This window comes from Beta vulgaris, chromosome 4 (assembly GCF_026745355.1).
Source record: "Beta vulgaris subsp. vulgaris cultivar EL10 chromosome 4, EL10.2, whole genome shotgun sequence".
Taxonomy (NCBI): domain Eukaryota; kingdom Viridiplantae; phylum Streptophyta; class Magnoliopsida; order Caryophyllales; family Amaranthaceae; genus Beta; species Beta vulgaris.
This window is the reverse complement of record NC_079205.1, coordinates 5,137,176-5,157,582: the sequence shown is the minus strand read 5'-3', so window position 1 is coordinate 5,157,582 and position 20,407 is coordinate 5,137,176. Positions and strand designations below refer to the sequence as shown.

Here is a 20,407-nt window from a genome sequence, read left to right as displayed (position 1 = left end):
TTCCCCGCGAACCGCGATTCGAAAAAGCAAATTATGGTCGGTTTTCGATTATTTTTGGCCCATTTTGGGCGAATCGCAAACTGAAAAGCGAATTATATAGTGAATTATGTTGCACCGGATTATATGGTTAATGACCTGAAATAAACAAAGTTAAAGACTGAGTTCTTCGATTGAAAAAAGGGGTGTTCACTTTTCAAGCACATTTAATAACTTTGTACAATGGTCTCACCCAGTTTAGCCTTGAGGGCTAGTCGGATTTGAAGCTCACTACAAGCACAGGCACTGATGGAATTCCGCTCTGGCTCACTCTTTCTGTTTACTGAAAGGCTATTAATCTAATTGTTCTTCACCAAAACAAAGAGGTATATTGATATTCTTACCCGTACTAGCTTTACTGGTTCATCACTATAGAGGTAAGAATGTCATGTACCTCTCTGTTCAGTGGAAGAATGATTAGGTAAATAGCCTTATTTTTCTGAGTATAAGGACTCATTACAATTTTGGAGAACCAAGAAGTTTGGCCTAAATCTTTTTGACATCCAAAATATGGAATTACAACACTTGCAATCAGTAAGTTGATGTACAAGTGTAGCGTAGTCTTAAACATCTAGCGCCTGACATCTCATATTGTCAGCTTTCTTTTTCTTCCCCCACCGCTTCATTGCCTGGTTCGTCAGTATCTCTTCTGTCTGATGCCTCATCATCATCTTCATCGTCTTCTCCTTCCTCCAACTTGGCAGTTTTATCTGAAGATAAGTATTCAAGGGCAATAACCACGTCACTGATATAGGGGCGCGTGTCAGCTTCTTCTTGCAAGCACATTGCTGCAATTCCTAGTGCTTGGTAGAGATTCTTCATGGGGTAGTTACCCTCAAGTAAAGGATCAGCCATTAGGTGGAACTTACTCTTGTCTTTGAATAGCGGTTGTGCCTGCAATCACACAGTTGTAAATTATGGCTTTGTTTGGCACAGCTAGCTGAAAAACAAGTAATTAGCCTAAAGTTCGAGAGCTATTGTAAGAAAAGTTTTCCTATATGGCAAACTTAGTAGCAACGGGACCTGGAACGGCTTGAAGCACTTATATATATCCAATCTTTATAGTTGATGTACCAGAGTTGTTAATGGTGGTTATAGGACATTACCCAAAGTACTAGATTCTGCTCTTCATTTGGTTTGTTGGTGTCTATGACTCGCCTTCCAGTTATGATTTCTAGGAACACAACTCCAAAGCTGTATACATCGGACTTTGTCGTTAGTTGGCCTGTGGATGCATACTCTGGTGCGCAATAACCATATGTCCCCATCACCCTCGTACTCACGTGGGTTTCATCCCCTGTTGGACCCAACTTTGCTAGGCCGAAATCTGAGAGCTTTGGGTTGAAGTTCTCGTCTAATAGTATATTTGATGCTTTGAAGTCCCTGTAAATCACTGGTGGGTTGGCAATCTCATGGAGGTACTCCAAACCTCTCGCTGCCCCCGCTGCTATCTTCATTCTGGTTTGCCAATTTAGTGGCTTCTTACCTGGTTTTAAATCTGGAGAAGAAGAAAATAGAGCGATGACAAACAGAATACATTTTGGAAGGTAAAACAGGGAAAAATGGCCTCGTATGTTACTCAAATGCTTTCATGTCAAGTTTGACGTGCAAAAATCATGTATTTTTTTCCATTATGTAGGCAAGTTGCACACCTGGACACATATCCGTGTCCAACACAGAGTACTTGGTTCCGAGTAATGTAGGCGGTAACATAAAATTTCAGTGTTTGGAAATTACCAAGAAGATGATCTTCAAGGGATCCTTTGGCCATGAACTCATATACCAAAAGCCTTTGAGGACCTTCAGCACAGTATCCTACCAAATTCACAAGGTTAGGATTGTGTAGAAGGCTCAACATCAAAACTTCCACAAGGAATTCTCTGTTTCCTTGGAATCCATTCCTATCTAGCTGCTTTACTGCGACAACCTGAATCAAACACGATACGCATCTATTTACTGTTCTTTGCATTTTTTTGCTGATCATGATGTGCAAAGAGCTAGAGGAAGGAAAAGAATAATGAAAGAAAGAGGAGGTTAGGGGATTACCTGCTGTAAGGTGTCCAAGTATCCCTTGTGTACCCTACCGAAACCACCTTCACCGAGCAAATTCTCAGGCATAAAGTTTTTAGTTGCATCACATAGCTCACGGTAGGTAAAGATCTTGGCAGTAATGTTCCCCTTCCCATATTTAGATATTTCATCATGAATGTATCTGTGCTTGCTGCTATCTGAATCAAGAGGGAATATAGAGGTTCTTTCAGTGCATTATACATATTTAATTTTTTATAAAGGTAGGTAAGAACCTCTTGTAGGTTGACCTGGCCTTGGTTGGCGGGTGGACACTTTGTTTGTGGGGGGGGGGGGGTCGGGGGTGGATGGGTGGGGAGGTAAGGGGATCTCCTCTTTCAAAGTGCCCATTGAACCCCCTAACCTCAAGGTTGGAAGATACAGTTCTTACTACTAGGCTAAGCTTAGCTTGGTACGTTGTACGTATATATATATATATTTACTTAGTACTTGTAAATTATGTAACAAGGACAGCCTCCATCTGATGGATAGATACACCTTAGGCTATGTTTTTACTCATTTGCTCATGTGCTAATGTATGGAGCTCTTCCAATTTGCTTGCTGCTTATTTTGAGCTCACATGAGCATGTGCTAGCCTCCTGCAAAGTTTTGGGCTCCACAAGAGCCTGATATGTCAGCAGCTAGCTCTACAAGGAGGCAGCATACCTCATATTGGCATCCTTGTACAGAAGGTGTTTTTTAAGCTTGATGTCGAAGCAACACTTTTTGGAAGTTATGGGGTCGAAATGAGGGGTGAAAATTGCAAAGTGAAGGCGATAGCCGATAGCATTCAGGTTTCAATTAGCTGTCCAATGTACTGTGAAGGTGGTGGTTGTTGAATGTAATAACTTGCAATGGTAGACAAATTAACAATACAGCATTTGATGGCTCTTATACTTTTCAGTTGGTTCGCCTCTCGTTTGTTTCGAGAAGCAGGTAGTGGCTCATCGCCAACCATCGACTGCTCTATTCGAGTTTGGGATGAGCGTTGTCCTCCAGCCATTGAATATTCAAATATGGGGTTGCTTTAGGTTTCTTATTTATCATTTAAATGCTTTCATGGCTTGTTATAATTTAGATTGTTGAAGATGAGGTATGGTACATTATATACAATCTTTCACAAAAAGAATATCAAAATTGATATATTGCAAGAAAACTAATTGGAACACATTCGTCATCCAACATTTACCCATCAGTTTCTTTTTTATAACCATTAATGTCTTTGATTATTCACGATTAATAATAACTTTATGAATATCCTAAGTTCCATTCATTATAATCTTCTTTATCTCTTAACTACTCAACTAATCTTCCAACATCATACGTTGTAATATTTACGTTTTAAGGGTTGTATTTTCCAATCTTCTTACTTTTTTATTCGTTTTTTCTTTCTTGCACATACGAACATTTAATATAAATAATTAGTGTAATTCTTAAAAGAAAAAGAAGAAGAAGCTATGTATCACCTGTTTTGAAAGAGATGTTTGCAAAAGAGAATTTTGATTTGACCTGTAAGAGTTCCTTGATGCTAGCTCTTAAAGAGGCCCTTAATGAGGCTCTATATGACCTAGACGATGTCCTCCTACTAGAATCTGGTGTCTTTCTAGCAGATCTATCGGCTGTTCCTTCCTTTTGATTTTGCTGCTCTTCATAAGGGATCTCTTTATTATTTGTTTCTGCAAATGTTCCACAACATGGAAAGCAACTCATTATTGCCCTCCCCTTGTCTTACCTCCAAAGTCGACAATGACAAAACACGTATTATATTGTATTGTATTGTATGGTAATGAAAATTTATTATTTTTTTTTCCGAGGCACCAGTGTTATAAAAAGATGCAATGGTGTTAATAGAGCAACCGCGAGGTGGTCGAGAACCTCGAGAAGGTCTTTGGAGGGGAAGGTTAAGGGAATGGAAGAATTAAAATGTTGGTTTTTCTGGGTTTTTTTTTTCCAGGGAAGAGAGAAGTTTTATCCCAATATTTTTGTTTTTCAATTAGTTCCTCTTCTTTCTCTCTTCCCCTTTCTGCCCCTTCCCAAAATTTTCCCAACTTGGCCAAATCATACAATGAAGCATTTTGGAAAATGTAATTCCAATGTTTTTGCAAACTTCTCAGAATTGGATTATGAGAGGCCTAAATTTTCTCTTAGGTAATTTTTATTAATCCTTACTGTTTTAACGGATTTTTAGAAGAATGGTTTAGATTATAGTATTAATACAGATGTTAAAGATTATCACAAGCACATTAGTAGGAATATCAAAGATTGATTTTTTTTTTCTTTTTCCTTTCTGGAATCTATTTTTAGCCATTTTCTTGTATTCCTGCTATTACTATTTACTACTCCTAAGTCCTAATAGCTAGAGTATTGAATGGGTGAAAAATCTGAAAATATCATGTTAGTTAGAAGGGTGATCTAAAACTCATATATTTGAGAATTCATTTCATACCAATAGAAAAATAACATACAAAGAGAAATATTTTTTCAGTTTGGTAATGTGTAATTCCACTAATTTCAGGGGAAGTATAAAAAGTAGAAAATAAGCAACATCTATATATTATTTTTTCTTCGAATTTCTTTTACATTGCCAATGTTTTTTTTTCTAATCTCAACGGTGCGTCTGTCGTATTAGAAGTGTCTTGATGATGTCCCTATGAGGTTATGACCATATCCTTATATTTTTGTCAAAAATTTGTGCTAGATTGGTGTTTTATGCCTTTTAATTTCATGTTAAATTAAAAACTGATTTAGTTTTGAACTTGTTGATATAAAGTGAAAAAATTATGTTTACCTTAATTTTCTCTGCTTTATTACAAGAAATTTGGCTGATTGAGACACAAACCATAAGTTTAGAACACAAAGAACACATTTCACTAACAAAACCTATTAATTTAGAGATACCTATATAGGCATGATTGAGACACTTCTAACATAATAGAGGTTTTATGGAAACTTTGAAAAAGATGACAATGTACATTTTTGTCAAATACAGTGACCTTATTAGGTGTCATTTATTATGAAAATAATATAAATGCTTAAAAATTGGGCATAATAAGTACATTATGTTGTGAGAAATAGAGAGAGAAGTTATGCAAATATATCAGAGAGTATTGTATTGCATTGATGTGAAGAACTGATTTCTTACATCGGTATTTATAGGCAAAAGTATACTGTTTTTATACATTACATTTTCAACAATTTCTGCGCGGAAGAAAATTTTCCTAACATGCAGTAATGACATTCACTATGCTTGAACAGTGAAATTTTCTAATTCACTGTTTCTCAACACTCCCCCTTGAATGTCTATTTATAATTCATAATAGACGTTATTTATTAAGAATCTTGTTAGGAAAAATCCTGTGGGAAATCCATAACTAGGGAAAGAGTATAACTATTATGTATCTTTTATGCTTAAAATCAACTGCCTCATTAAAAACCTTGTCAGGAAAAACCCAGTGGGATAAAAACCTGATCGAAGGGAAAAAGAGTGCAGCGCATATAATACTCCCCCTGAATCTAGCATATATCATGAAGATGACGCATTCCAATTTTCGGACTAATTCTTCAAATTTCTTCGCCGGAAGGGATTTGGTGAATAAATCTGCAAGATTCTCACATGATTGGATTTGTCGAATGTTGATCGTCCCTTCCTTTTGGAGGTCATGAGTGAAGAAGAGCTTTGGTGATAAATGTTTAGTTCTGTCTCCTTTGATGTACCCTTCGCTTACTTGGGTGATGCATGCAGTATTGTCTTCGTAGATGATAGTTGGATTTGTTGTTATTGTTTCCATCCCGCATTCTTCTTGGATATTCTTGATCATTGACCTTAGCCATACACATTCCCTTCCAGCTTCATAAAGAGCAATTAATTCCGCATGATTTGATGATGTGGCCGTCAAAGTCTGCTTTGTAGATTTCCAAGATATTGCAGTACCTCCATAAGTGAATACATATCCGGATTGAGACTTAGCCTTTTGTGGGTCTGAGAGGTAGCCAGCATCTGCATATCCAATGAGTGACGCATTGGGTCTTGACTGATAGAATAATCCGAGATCTTGTGTTCCTCGAAGATAACGTAATAAGTGTCTGACTCCATTCCAATGTCTCTTGGTTGGTGCATTGCTGTATCTAGCTAACAAGTTTACTGAAAAAGCTATGTCAGGTCGAGTATTGTTAGCCAAGTACATTAAAGCCCAATTGCACTTAGATATGGTACTTCAGGACCAAGAATCTCCTCGTTCTCTTCTCGTGGTCTGAATGGATCATCTTTCTCATTCAGGGAACGCACTACCATTGGAGAACTTATTGGGTGGGCTTTGTCCATGAAAAAACGTTTCAGGATTTTTTCTGTATAGTTTGATTGATGGACAAAAACCTCATTTCTTAGATGTTCCATTTGTAGGCCAAGGCAAAATTTTGTCTTCCCGAGATCTTTCATCTCAAATTCTTTCATCAAGTACTTTGCAGTGCTTCAAGTTCTCTAGGAGTTCCGATAATGTTCAAATCATCGACATATACAGCAATGATCGCGAATCCTGATTTAGATCGCTTAATGAAAACACAGGGACTGATTTGATTATTTTTGAATCCTTCTTTCAATAGGTATTCACTAAGACGATTATACCACATTCTTCCAGATTGTTTTAACCCATAGAGTGATTTTCTCAATTTTATTGAGAACATCTCTTTGGGCATGCAATTTTCTGGTAGTTTTAGTCCTTCAGGAACTTTCATATAAATATCTGTGTCAAGTGAGCCATACAAATATGCGGTCACTACATCCATCAATCTCATTTGCAATCCTTTCGAAACTGATAAACTTACCAGAAATCTTAGTGTAGTTGCATCGACTACTGGAGAATATGTCTCATCATAATCAATCCCTGGCATTTGCGAAAGCCTTGGGCTACTAATCTTGCCTTATATCTAGTAACCTCATTTTTCTCATTTCGTTTTCTCACGAATACCCATTTGTACCCAACTGGTTTTACACCTTTTGGTATTTGGGTTATTTGACCGAATACTTCACGTTTTTCAAGTGATCTCAATTCTGCTTGAATTGCCTCTTTCCATTTTGGCCAATCTTTTCTACGGCGACATTCATCAACTGTATTTGGCTCTACATCATTTTCATCGTATGTCATTTCAACCGCTATCGAGTAAGCAAAAATTTCATTCAAGACAACATCTTTTCGATTCCATTGTCTCTTTGTAGAAACATAATTAATTGAAGTTTCATTGTTGTCTAGCTTTCATGTTCCTTTTCTTCTGGAACACGTTTCTCTTCATTTTTGTTTTCATCATGCTCTGTTGGGAGATTTATATTAATTTCGTTCGTTGTCTCCCCTTGCCTTTTCATTTTTCTCGGTTTTAAATCTTTAGAACCGGGTGGTCTGCCACGTTTTCGACGTGCTATTGACTCATTTTCAATTGCCTTATTGTCATTAGGAATTTCAATCCGTTCCGGAGCATTCGCAGCAGGTACATGTGACTTTGTCACTTTCTTAGAATCTGTGAATGCATCTGGCAATTGGTTTGCAATACTTTGCAGATGAACAATTTTCTTGACTTCTTGTTCACATGAATTTGTTCTCGGGTCCAGAAACGACATTTGCGATGCGTTCCATGTAATTTCCGATTTTATATTTTGTGGGTCCACTTTCTCTCCCCCTAAGGATGGGAATACCGACTCATTAAAATGACAGTCGGCAAATCGAGCCGTAAATAGATCACCAGTTGTTGGCTCTAAATATTTGATAATTGATGGAGATTCAAATCCAACATATATTCCCATCCTTCTTTGTGGACCCATTTTAGTACGTTGGGCGGAGCAATAGGTACATGTACAGCGCACCCAAAAATTCTCAAATGTGAGATATTCGGTTCTCGACCAGATACTAATTGTAATGGTGAGAATTTGTGATAGGCTGTCGGCCTTAATCTTATCAATGTTGCCGCATGTAATATAGCATGACCCCAAGTAGTAGATGGCAATTTTGACCTCATTATTAATGGTCTTGCAATTAATTGTAGTCTTTTGATTAATGATTCAGCAAGACCATTTTGTGTATGTACATGAGGTACAGGGTGCTCAACAATAATCCCAATAGACATGCAATAGTCATTAAATGTTTGGGATGTAAATTCCCCAGCATTGTCTAATCTTATTTTCTTTATTGTATGATCTGGGAATTGAGTTCTTAATCGAATTATTTGAGCCAAAAGTTTTGCAAATGCAACATTTCTGCTTGACAGAAGGCTCACATGTGACCATCGAGTAGAGGCATCAATTAATACCATGAAATAACGAAATGGTCCACATGCAGGATGAATAGGCCCACAAATATCTCCTTGAATTCTTTCTAAAAACATTGGAGATTCAGTGGCAATCTTATTTATAGATGGCTGATTATCAATTTGCCAAGTGAGCATGCAGAGCATGTTAATTCATTTGACCGAGGAATTTTGACATTCTTTATAGAGTGTCCATTTGAGTTTTCAATGATTCTATGCATCATTCCTGTGCCAGGATGGCCTAATCGGTCATGCCATAGAGTAAATGATTTCTATTATCTAACTTCTGGTTAGATATCATATTAATTTCAATCGGACGTATATCTATGCGATATAGTCCCGAGGAAATTGCTGGCAATTTTTCATAGATGTATTTCTTGCCGTTTTTCTCTGCCGTTAGGCATATGAATTCCTCTTTGTTCACCGTCATTGTTTCCAAATGGTAACCATTCTGACGTACATCTTTGAAACTTATGAGGTTCCTTCGAGATTTACTCGAATATAATGCGTCATTAATTATCAATTTTGTCCCATTTGGAAATATAATGCAAGCTTTTCCAGAGCCTTCAATTAGCTTGGCTGTCCCAGAAATTGTACTAACATTTGCTTGGAATATTGTAAGTTTTGAAAAATACTCTTTATTTTTCAATATGGTGTGTGTTGTCCCACTGTCCAGGAGACATTGTTCTTTAGTTCCAACTTCTGATGAATTCATATCTTCATAAATAATAAATACGATGATTAGTATAAGAAAAATACGTATTTTTATTAATAATAAAGGAACAAATACATGAAAGTGGATATTGAAGCAGTTGAAATAAACTAAGCACATTAATCGATTGTGATCTAAACAAACTTATTTTCAACTTCAGCATCATCCATAAAAAAATCTGAAACATCAAGGCTGGGCATGGATGTAGTGGCTTCATTAACAAAGTTTGCTTCAGCATTTTTTCCTTTGTTTTTTATTGAAGCTTGATATAGATCTACCAAATGTTTGGCAGTACGACATGTGCGGCCCCAGTGCCCGTCATGCCACATCTATGGCAAGTATCATTTCCTTTATAGGACGTCTGCCTCTGATTTCCAGATGATTGTCCCCAATTTTTATCAGAATGTTTAAAATTATTATTTCTTGGGGAAAATCGGCCTCTTCCACGTCCACGCCCTCGGCCACGGTAATTACCACGTCCTCTCCCACGACCGTTGTAATTACCGCGTCCACCACTATGTATAGCATTTGCTTCTGGTGGATTAGAGCTTTCTATAGCATTTATCTCATGAGTGGCTGAAGACCCCGTAGGTCTAAGATTATGATTTTTCAGCAAAAGATCATTATTTTGTTCAGCCACAAGTAGTACTGAGATTAGCTCAGAGTACTTTTTGAAAGCTCTGAACCTGTATTGTTCTGCCAATATGATATTAGAGGCGTGGAAAGTGGAGAGCGTTTTGTTTATCATTTGCTCTTCTGTGATGGGATGATCACAATATCTTAACAATGATACAATTCTAAACAATGTTGAATTGTAATCACTGACCGTTTTAAAATCCTGGAACCTCAGATTGGTCCAGTCATAATGTGCCTTTGGGAGAAGCACATTTTTGTGATGCCCATATCTTTCATTTAGGCTATCCCATAGTTCTTTTGGATCATCCACAAGTAGATATTCACTTTTTAAACTTTCATGTAAATGATGTCTTAGGAGGACTAAGGCTTTTGCCTTTTCTTGTACAGTCGCAATTTTAACTGATGCGGCTGTTGTAGTTGCATCCCCTTGTTGGGTTGTCACATCTTTAATTGTATGTTCCAGTCCTTGGGCCTTTAAATTCATTTGGGCGTCCACCGTCCATTCTAAAAACTTTTGCCCAGATAGATCTAGTATGTTAAATTGTCTTTTCACTAGATCTCCCATTCTTTTGACTACAAATAGGTAAATATTTGAAATTAGTAATGATGATAAATCACATATATATATTATCTCCCCCTGATTTATATCATTATTATTATAGATAAATACAAACAAAAAAAACTAAAAATAGCGTACAACAATAATGAAGCTAAGCAAAAAAAAACAAGAAAATACCAAAAATAGAAACAAAATACAACAAGTGAATAAACAAAAAAAACTTCCTAAAATGCACTTAAAGACAAAAAAAATTGATATTCATGTGCATTTTTCGCCATTCTTCCGGGGGAAATTTTTTTTTTGTCTCCTATTTATGTATTAGGAGATATATCATTAATGCCATGAGGAGGAAAAAGAAACCGGCTATAAGAAATAAGTAGAGTTTTATTTTCCTAAAATCCTCTTCAAAAGAGGAAGATGAGGGTGGAGGACGGTTGTCGTCGGCGTTAAACATGGTGGCCGGAAGGTTGAGGAAGAAGGAAAAAAATTTGTGGGTTTAGAGAAAAAAAATCGGAAGAAGATAAGGGATATGTGGTGAAAATGGGGATGGTAATCCGCTTTTATAGAGGGTTATCCCTAACTGTGCAGTTCATATACAGTTAAAAAATATACAACGCAATAAAATTCTAATATTGACAAATATATTAGAGCATGCTAGTAAATTGGTAATATAATATATGTAACTATAAATGCAAAAAAAGTAGAAGATTAGAGACAATAATATATAATAATGTTCTGAATGCTTGTTCCCTGCATACATACGACATTATTGCACATATAAGACATAATAATGCTATCATTTCACTAGGCCGTCCATATAGGGCAATAAAAAAAATTAACCTGTCCATATAGGCGGTTTAAGAGCAGATAAAATAAAATAACGTAAATAAAATGTCCTTGCCCTCCATGAAGGTGGCGTTAAAATTATTTGTTTTCTGCGTTAGTAGTATGGTGACGTTTACTACTAGTTTCTTCCTGTTCATCTCTATCTCTTTTATTACTGGGCGGAGGTTGATTTTCAGCTGGTTGTATAGGAGGGTTATTATTGGTGTTGGGAACAGGGGTTTGTGGGTTTTCTCTGGTATGAGTATTTGTACCGTTGTTACGGTTACTGGGTCGGGGTGTATTACAGTTCCCCTCGCTGGGTTGGTAGTGAATGGCACATTGTTTCGCTCTATCCAAAAATAAATACCCGAGACAGAGACATTGTGTAAAACAATGTTAATCCCGTTACTTTGTTGGTCCATGTTCGGGTAGTAAAAGGGTTGGGCTTGGAGAAAAAAATTTAAACTTAAAAAAATGGATGTAAAAATTTTAAAGATACCTTAAAAAAAATTTCCGGTAGAACACTCGTGCTGATAACGTGTTGTGAGAAATAGAGAGAGAAGTTATGCAAATATATCAGAGAGTATTGTATTGCATTGATGTGAAGAACTGATTTCTTACATCGGTATTTATAGGCAAAAGTATACTGTTTTTAACATTACATTTTCAACAATTTCTGCGCGGAAGAAAATTTTCCTAACATGCAGTAATGACATTCACTATGCTTGAACAGTGAAATTTTCTAATTCACTGTTTCTCAACACATTAATATTACTCCTTAATCTATTTGTGCCTATTTTTATTGGGTTCCTTGATCAATCAACCTTTACAAACAGTTGATTTGGTCAACTATGGCTGCCTGGTGATATTTCTTAGATCCAAATAGTGATATTGTAGTATTACACCATAGCCGTTAATTTGTCACCCAATGACATCACTGCTTATATTGGTTTTATTCATAATGTGAAAACAAAGCTAATTCTGTTTCTTCTCACACTTGCAACTGTGAAAGTTACAGACTTTTGCAGTTTCCATACTTATCTTCAATAACCCATCTCTTCAATAATTGTCAAAAATCCACAAATCATGATTTAAGTAATTTCTGCACCACTTTTACATCCTCTGCCCCTTCTAAATCCTTCCCTCTGAAGTGATCAATAATCATTAGAATGTCTGAAGCATTACTGTGGGCTGTCACAAAAACAACACTTGCGCACATTGCTACTTTTGCTGGTGATCTTACCTGCAGTTATGCTACACAAGGCATTTTAGCAGCTCAAGGTGTCCGAAACGACCTCAAAAAGATTGAGAACAAGCTGATTGCTATTCGCGCTGTTCTGCAAGATGCAGAAAGTAAGCAATATGATAGTGAGGCTGTCAAGATTTGGCTGAAAGATCTCAAAAATGTTGTGTATGATATAGATGACCTCTTGGATGAAGTTCACACTGATCTGTTACGAAAGAGAATCAACAAAAGCCATCTGCTTCGACAAATCAGGTACTATCTTTCATCCTCGAATCCAATTCTGAGTAATTTTTATTGGAGTGATAAGATTAGAGACCTTGTTCAAAGATTTGATGACATTGCTGCTAATAGACGAGATCTTGGATTGATGGTCATGATCCAATTGAAGTATACAACATTGAGAGGAATCCTTTAGATGCATATTCATATGTGAAGAAATCAGAAATTATTGGTAGAGATGAAGCTAGGTCCGAAATAATTAGACGTTTAACCAGTAGTACTAGTGTTGGAGATGCTAGTAGGTTGGTTGTGCTTCCGATAGTTGGGTTTGGTGGGATTGGGAAAACAGCATTGGCAAAGCTTGTTTTTAATGATGAGTGGGTTGCTAGTAACTTTGATATTAAGTTGTGGGCATGTGTCTCTGAAAAATTTGATCTGCAGAAGACTATAGAAGAAATTTTGAATTCTGTAAGTAATGAAACCACTGCAAACCTCAACATGAGACAGTTGCATGAAAAACTCCGTGAGATATTGGATGGTCGTAAGCATTTCCTTGTGCTGGACGATGTGTGGATCGAGGACATCAAAGTATGGAGAGACTTGGAGAATTTGGTAGCTGTAAGTGAAAAAGGAAGTGTAATTTTGGTTACTACAAGAAGTGATATGGTTGCATCAACAGTTGGAAATGTTGATCCATATTGTTTGGATAATCTTCCTGGTGATGTTTGTTGGTCTATATTCAAGCAACTGGCATTTAGAGAGGGTGAAGAAAGTAGATACCCAAACCCTTGCTACAATTGGGAAAAGCATTGTTGAAAAATGTGGCGGGGTTCCTCTGGTTGTTAAGGTTCTTGCAAGCCTGTTACGCAGTGAAAGGAACGAGAAAGAATGGAGGCGAATTTCTGAAACAAACAACTTTATGAACTTACATCTTCAACATAATGATATCAAACAAGCTTTGAGAGTGAGCTACAATAAACTCCCATCTCAATTAAAAGCATGTTTTTCCTATTGTTCATTATTTGTGAAGGATAGCAAGCTTAATCCTCCAATTTTGTCATGCCTGTGGAGTGCACTTGGAATCTTGCAACGAGGTAACGACAATGAAGAGTTAGAATCTATTGGATACAAGTATTGTGAAGACCTATTGTCAAGATGTCTTCTTCAGGATGCATTTCTTGTGTTCACTGAAACTATAAGTGAATGTAGAATGCACGACTTATTCCACGATTTAGCAACTGACCTTGTTGGTGAAGAGATAGCTGTTGTGACCAGTAATCATCTTAATGTTTCAGACATGTGCAGACATTTAGTATGGGGATATGAAGGAGGTGAAGGTTTATCAGATAAGAATTTCCCAAAAGAGCTACTCAGAGCAAAGAAGGCTCGAACTTTCAGATTTGGCTATGCAATGGGATATATTAGCAAGTCATTTATTGAAAGTATTATACACAACTTCAGGTGCTTACGTGTGTTGGATTTGCATCAGAGTAGCTTCGAGGAGTTACCGATGTCAATTGGGAAGTTAGAACATCTAAGATATCTTGACCTATCCTACAACCCAATCATCAAATTTCTTCCAAGTACACTATGCAAGTTGTTGAATCTACAATCGTTGTATGTTCCAGGGTGTGAGCAGTTACAAGAGCTACCCAGAGATATTGACCAGTTGGTAAGCCTAAGGTATTTGTCTGTGACTATGAATCAAGTGAGCTTAGCTAGCACCAAATTTAATGGCTTAAGTTCTCTAGGACGACTAGAATTATACTCGTGTGAAGAATTAACAACTTTGTGGAATGGATTTTCTTTTCAATTCCACACTACCCTGGTAGAGCTTCACATTGTTAATTGTCAGAAATTGATTTGTCTTCCTGATAGCAAAAAATACCTTGTTGCCCTTGAGACATTGATCATTCGTGATTGTCAAGAGCTTGATTTGGAGAAAGGGGACAACCTATGTGGGCTTCAAAGCCTTCGAACCTTGGAAATTACCGGTGTTCCAAAGCTAGAACGTTTACCAGATGGCATCCATTCTGCTGCAAGTTCTCTTCAATATCTCTGGATTGAAGGTTGTGCAGGACTGACTACGCTTCCAAATTGGTTGCAGCATTTCACTTCGCTTAGAAGAATTCTTCTTTTCAGTTGCATAAATATAGTAGCTCTCCCGGAGGGATTTAGCCAGCTTCATTGTTTGCAGAAGCTACAGATTAAGAATTGCCTCCATCTTAGTAAAAGATGTGCAAGACATACAGGAGAAGATTACCCTCATATCTCTCGCGTGCCTGAAGTTTACCTCTATGAATAATGCATCCATGGGAATGGGATAGACACCCTCTCATTTGTTCCCTCCCTTTCCCTTCCTTCCCTACTCCGTTTCCACTTATCCAAACAAAGTGTTAAGGCTTTTTAAGGTTCCTCTACGTTTTGTCTATACACCATGATCATACTTCCTTTTGTATTCGAGAGTACAAACACTGTTTAGTGACAAATTACCAAATGTATTATTCAATGTATTTCTAGATCAAAGTTATGCTTCCCCATGTTGTTTAGCTCAGTTGATAATTAAGGAGTTCAGGATTCAAAAGACTTGAGTGAGTTAAATTTCTTTTTGTTCTAAAACGTAGGATCGAACTATAGAAAATATTCTGCTTTCACCAAATATCCTCGAAACAAAAGCATGAAAAATGAGGTGATTTCCTTTCTTTTCGATTTCTGACTTTATATTCTGGTTTATATTGGTGTTCAGACTTCTAACTGAACTTAGTATGAATGAAGTACAAAGCTCTAATAATGACAAGAAGCGAAACAATTTTACTTATTTTACAACCATTTTTCATAGGTTCATGTATAGTAAAAAAATTGCACCGTTTTTTCATTAATCTCTTAGTTTCCAGCAGAAGGAATCTCTTGTAAACCATAACAATAAGTACAAGAAAAAAGCAAGGAAGCCTACAACTGTCATGCACCCTTGTTGAGGGAAAATGCATGTGAGTTTTAACTAACAAGGAAGAAGTGAGAGAGGATGATGAATTAAATGTTTAGTGCATTATTTCACCTATTACTAATTGCCTAATTGGTCTTGGAATGAAATTTGAATTGAGGTTCCATGTGGTTAAACTTAACGCTGTCGGTTTGGTTGAAAATCGATGGTTAAACTGCAAATTGATGATCAAGTAAATTGAATTGATCTATAATTGAAAAATTTAAAACCGATAAATCAATCAGATTAAAGTAAACTGCAATTATCTGAACTAAAACTAAACCGAATTGAAAACAAACTAAACTGAAATTAACTACACGGAAAACCATTTAAATTGAACTGATTGAAAATAAACTGAATTTAACTGAAAACTATTTCAAACCGTTTTTAATGGAACTGAATCAAACTTTTTTAACTGAAATATATAAACTATTTTAAACTAAATTGAATTAAACTGAATAAAATAGTATTAAAGTGTACAGATTAAAACTATCTCAAACTAAACTGTTTCAAAATGTAACACATAATTTCGTAAGTTTTAAAATTTACCTAAATTATTGGCGTACAATGACTAATCATAAATTCATCTAATAAAGAAAAATACTTGCATAATTGTATGGATCTTTGTGTATTTTAAATTCTCAATAGTTAAAATTCCAATAAACAAGACCTCTGTGTATTTTAATAAAGAGAAATACTTGCATAGTTGTATGGACTATGGAGTTATGATTATTCATGAATTCATCTAATTGATTTCAATAAATCAAAAACATTATTTGTTGCAAGACAATCACAAGAAATATTATGATTCTTCAAATATAATTCATGAAATTCATCTTTGTTAAAATGTTAATATTTCTGCCATAACTAGTGGTGTCGGAAATAGATGTTACCGCTGGGTCAACCTGATATCGATTTTACTTGAATATGGTTCGACCTGTGAGAGTCAATCACTAGACCTGACCGAAACTTGACCTGAGATTACCCAGACCTGAGCGACACTCGACAAGATCATATGCTGACCTAACCACATAAACCTGCATTCAAACCTGAACCTTACCGTAACCCAACTAGATATTAACACAAAACCCGACAAGACCAAGTAAATATCCGGTTCATCCCGGTTTGTTTATGACCGACCCAAATTCAACTGTAATCTTGTTAACTAGGTAGAATAAGATCTGCATTATTTGATCCGATTTTTCAAACCAACCTATTTTGATGACTAAACCCACAAAATTATTAAAATTTAATTATTGCAAATTATTTTTACTAAAACTGAATTGAACAATGATTTAGTTGAATATATATATATATATATATATATATATATATCAAATCTATTCCTTTTAAGTTTTTATAACATATGAGTAGACGATCTAGTTATAATATATGTTATAAACGTAGATATTGATGTAGTTAGTACTTAGTAAATAAAACTTTCTTTTTTCAATGTTAATGTCTTAATTAGTTGTTGGATTTTGATCTTTCTCAAATCAATAGCATTAATTTTGAAACTATTTTGATTTTAGTATTCAAAACTTGTAATTCTAGTATTGATTAGTTTAGTAATTTAGTTAAGTATTGTACTATTTTGATTTGAGTTCGAGCGTAATATGATAACAGATTGACTAACTGAATGACTGGCATTTAGCAAATTACGGCTAATGGCTCAATATTAGATTTTGTCACTCAGGACTTAATAATTAACTAGTTTTAGGCCCGGGCTATGCCCCGGGTAAGAAATTTTCATTTATTAATATTATACTTTAAAATAATAACACTAAATATCACTTGGTCTAGTGGTTAAAACTTTAATATATAACCTTGAGGTCATGGGTTCAAACCTTGTGCTATGCAATCTTAGGTTTTTTATTGTACGCAGATTATTACATGGAGTAAAATGCTTTAGGAAGAGCGCCACGTGGCACCGTTCCACGTTTAGGAACGCCTTTTAATATATTAGTACTAGCTTTTGAACCCGTGCAAAAATGCAATGCACGGGAACTTTTTTGTTTAATAAGCGTGTTTATATACCAACTACAGTAAAAGCATATAAAAGATTCTCTACGTCTACTCGATTTAATATAAGCTTATGTATTGCTCGAAACTCAAATGAGTTTAACCTCTATACCATATTAAATTAATAAACTTTGAACGATGTATTGAAATACAGAATAATCCAATACATATTTAACAAAAACAAAGCATCAATGATGCACTTTACACAGAAAGACAAAAAATGCTCCTTTATGTTAATTATAAAGTTGTTTTGCAAATACATGACACTCTTAGGGTTGTAGAAGACTTAATTATATATGTCATTAGATGTAATATTAGACATATCATGTTCTTTCTCACTAATCAGTATTATTATACACTTTCTACCCGTGACTTTAAAAATGACCACATAAAATTGGCTATGGCTGAAAACCGAACTTGGGAGATACAAACCCATATGTGATAGGGATATATTTGACTTTTATTTATAATCATTGCAAAACACAATTCAAGGGAAATTTTATTCCATTTGACAGAATGAGTGTCATACGGGGTATAAATACCATACTACTCCCCTTTCCTTGACATACTCAAGTCCCTTTAAATCATTCTCTAGGAAATACCAAATATATGTTTTCTACTATATATAGTTGATATAGGATCATTTCCCTTTCCCCAGCTAAAAAAGTAACGTGATTGATTTTCTTGTTGCTGGCTCCTTGAGCCACCCCGTGTCCTTACCACCGCCTGATTGGTTGTTTTTCTATCTTTTTTTATTCTCATTTTAGTAGTGTAGTCTCCTTTTATTTGGAGCCCCTTAGCTTGAACATGTCTATGACCTCGAATATGAATGTTCGATTATCCATGTACCACAATTAACCAAATTTAGTAGAAGTAATAAGAAATACGCTACCCATTGGTAGAAAATATGACTTGTTTTGTAGAAAATTAAATAATTCATAATTTACGTTTAATAAAAATGCACGGGATGAGATAGCCCGTGCAATAAAAAAAACTCAAACGGCATGAGATAAATACATCACGTTGATGTCATTATTTGTATAATCCATGTTATTTAAAGTCATTAATTTTACTCAAACAAAATTATGGTTTTTCTTTAAAAATTATAAGAGAATAACATAAAGAATTATGATTACCATAACTATCATAACTTACTAATAGAAAGTGGTCCTACTCGACCAAAATGCACACTAAACCACACCTCTATTATGCAACTTAGTAAAATTAGAATTTAGCATATACTATTTTTCATATTGCTTTGCCCTACTTAATGTAAACCAACCTTAAATAGAAACCACCCTCATCCCTTTAATTTTATTCCCATAGCCACCCCACTAATCATACAATAAACTTCAAATTGAACAAAAATATTGACTTCAATTTATACTTGACATGCACCTATCGTTATCTCTAGAACAAAGGGGTATTATAGACATTTATTTAGTTCCACTATAAAAATCATGATATGAATATATAGGTGTTAAATAAATTTAACACGTCAAGTTTGGATTTGTCAATATTTAAACTTTTAGTATGATTAATACGATTCGATAAGTGTATCAATAAAATAACCAACCCATTTCTTTACATTTAAAATTTTCATGTGATGGAATAGATCTAGTTCGATCTTGGTTATGCATTAGTTCTACGTGATTATGCTCCACTTATGATGAAACTAATTTTAATTATGTTATGATCTTAACATATATTTATTGAGATATAAAGAGTTTTCTAACTTTATTCATTCTTTAATATATCATAATTGCATAAATGAAATCTCCTAATCATCTATGAACTTTATTTAAGTTATCAAATAGTTACCTATTTTTCTTCTCATTGAGATCTAAAGAATTCCTTAAATCTGAACCATAATGTTATGATTTATCAACTGAAACTTCCTTTGATCTTTTTTGTTTTTTTTGACTAAAATTATCTTCATAATCTTTTGTGTTCCTTCACCAAGTGATATCTACCATTTTGTTTGATGACTCAATTTTTTAGCTTCATTGAAAAATTCTCTAACTTCATACCATGTGGCTTCAAGGATTTTGTTTTAGATATAGAGATATTATAATTAAAAAAAATTAAATACATACTTTATTTAATGGTTGTGTACAAATTTAATAAATTTTGATAGTCATTATTAACATCCATTTCAACCAACAATCACGATTTTCAAAATTATGAGTAGATGAAGGAAATGTAACACAATAATCTATTACATTTATAAATGTGATCAATTATAATGAAAGTGAAAATAAGTTATCTATGGACTTTACCTACAAAAAATAAGAAAAAATTATAATTATTGTATTACATATAACTATACTTTTACCTACAAAAAATATGCATACTTACATTCCCACCTTTTTTCGTTATCATAATGTTAACTTTCACCAAACAAATTTAACGACAATCTTTCATATGGCAAGTTAAGCTCTCCCTCTTTTACAAAATTATGCAACTTAGACCCGAAATTTTAGTCAGAGTCGATTAACCCCCCCCCCCCCCCACACACACACACACACACATTTTATTCACTGCTCAATATGATTTAACCCAATTTTATTATATGAACATTTAATATATTCATTTCTTTTTTATAGAAGATTAATTAACATATAATATTTTCGGATTATATAATTGTAAGACATAAGTACATAACTATACTTTTACCTATGAAAATATGTATATGTATAATATACATAATACACTTTCCAAGTGTTTTCTCTCTGCAACATGAACTCTCACCCCAAAAATTTATGGTCATCTTTCATGATAATTTTCATGATTTTTGTGATTGATAATGTATCA

General features: G+C 34.9%; 2 protein-coding genes across 2 annotated transcripts; one reads left to right on the top strand and one right to left on the bottom strand.

Moving 5' to 3' along the window:
- Positions 1-170: 170 nt before the first annotated feature.
- Positions 171-4,345, bottom strand: LOC104907037 (probable serine/threonine-protein kinase PBL23). The gene is made up of 5 exons (XM_010695889.4): positions 3,570-4,345; positions 2,083-2,264; positions 1,774-1,963; positions 1,143-1,534; positions 171-930 (listed from the first exon to the last, which is right to left on the bottom strand). Exons 1-5 carry the CDS (start codon positions 3,811-3,813, stop codon positions 631-633), a joined length of 1,308 nt encoding a protein of 435 aa, XP_010694191.2. The 5' UTR covers positions 3,814-4,345; the 3' UTR covers positions 171-630.
- Positions 4,346-12,295: 7,950 nt separating this feature from the next.
- LOC125496841 (putative disease resistance protein RGA4) lies at positions 12,296-14,896 on the top strand. Its single transcript, XM_057393922.1, has 3 exons — positions 12,296-12,624; positions 12,729-13,314; positions 13,622-14,896. The coding sequence occupies exons 1-3, from the start codon at positions 12,296-12,298 to the stop codon at positions 14,894-14,896; spliced, it is 2,190 nt and encodes a 729-aa protein (XP_057249905.1).
- The last annotated feature ends 5,511 nt before the right edge of the window (positions 14,897-20,407 follow it).

What these genes read in the sequence shown, in the direction of transcription:
- LOC104907037 (XM_010695889.4), bottom strand. Translation starts at nt 3,813, where the DNA reads ATGAGTTGCTTTCCATGTTGTGGAACATTTGCAGAAACAAATAATAAA. An exon ending in AAACATCTCTTTCAAAACAG is followed by an intron (nt 2,265 to 3,569) that starts GTGATACATAGC and finishes CTCTTGATTCAG; the next exon opens with ATAGCAGCAAGCACAGATAC. An exon ending in CCTTGAAGATCATCTTCTTG is followed by an intron (nt 1,535 to 1,773) that starts GTAATTTCCAAA and finishes CTTCTTCTCCAG; the next exon opens with ATTTAAAACCAGGTAAGAAG.
- LOC125496841 (XM_057393922.1), top strand. Translation starts at nt 12,296, where the DNA reads ATGTCTGAAGCATTACTGTGGGCTGTCACAAAAACAACACTTGCGCAC. An exon ending in CATCTGCTTCGACAAATCAG is followed by an intron (nt 12,625 to 12,728) that starts GTACTATCTTTC and finishes CTAATAGACGAG; the next exon opens with ATCTTGGATTGATGGTCATG. An exon ending in TGGATAATCTTCCTGGTGAT is followed by an intron (nt 13,315 to 13,621) that starts GTTTGTTGGTCT and finishes TTATTTGTGAAG; the next exon opens with GATAGCAAGCTTAATCCTCC.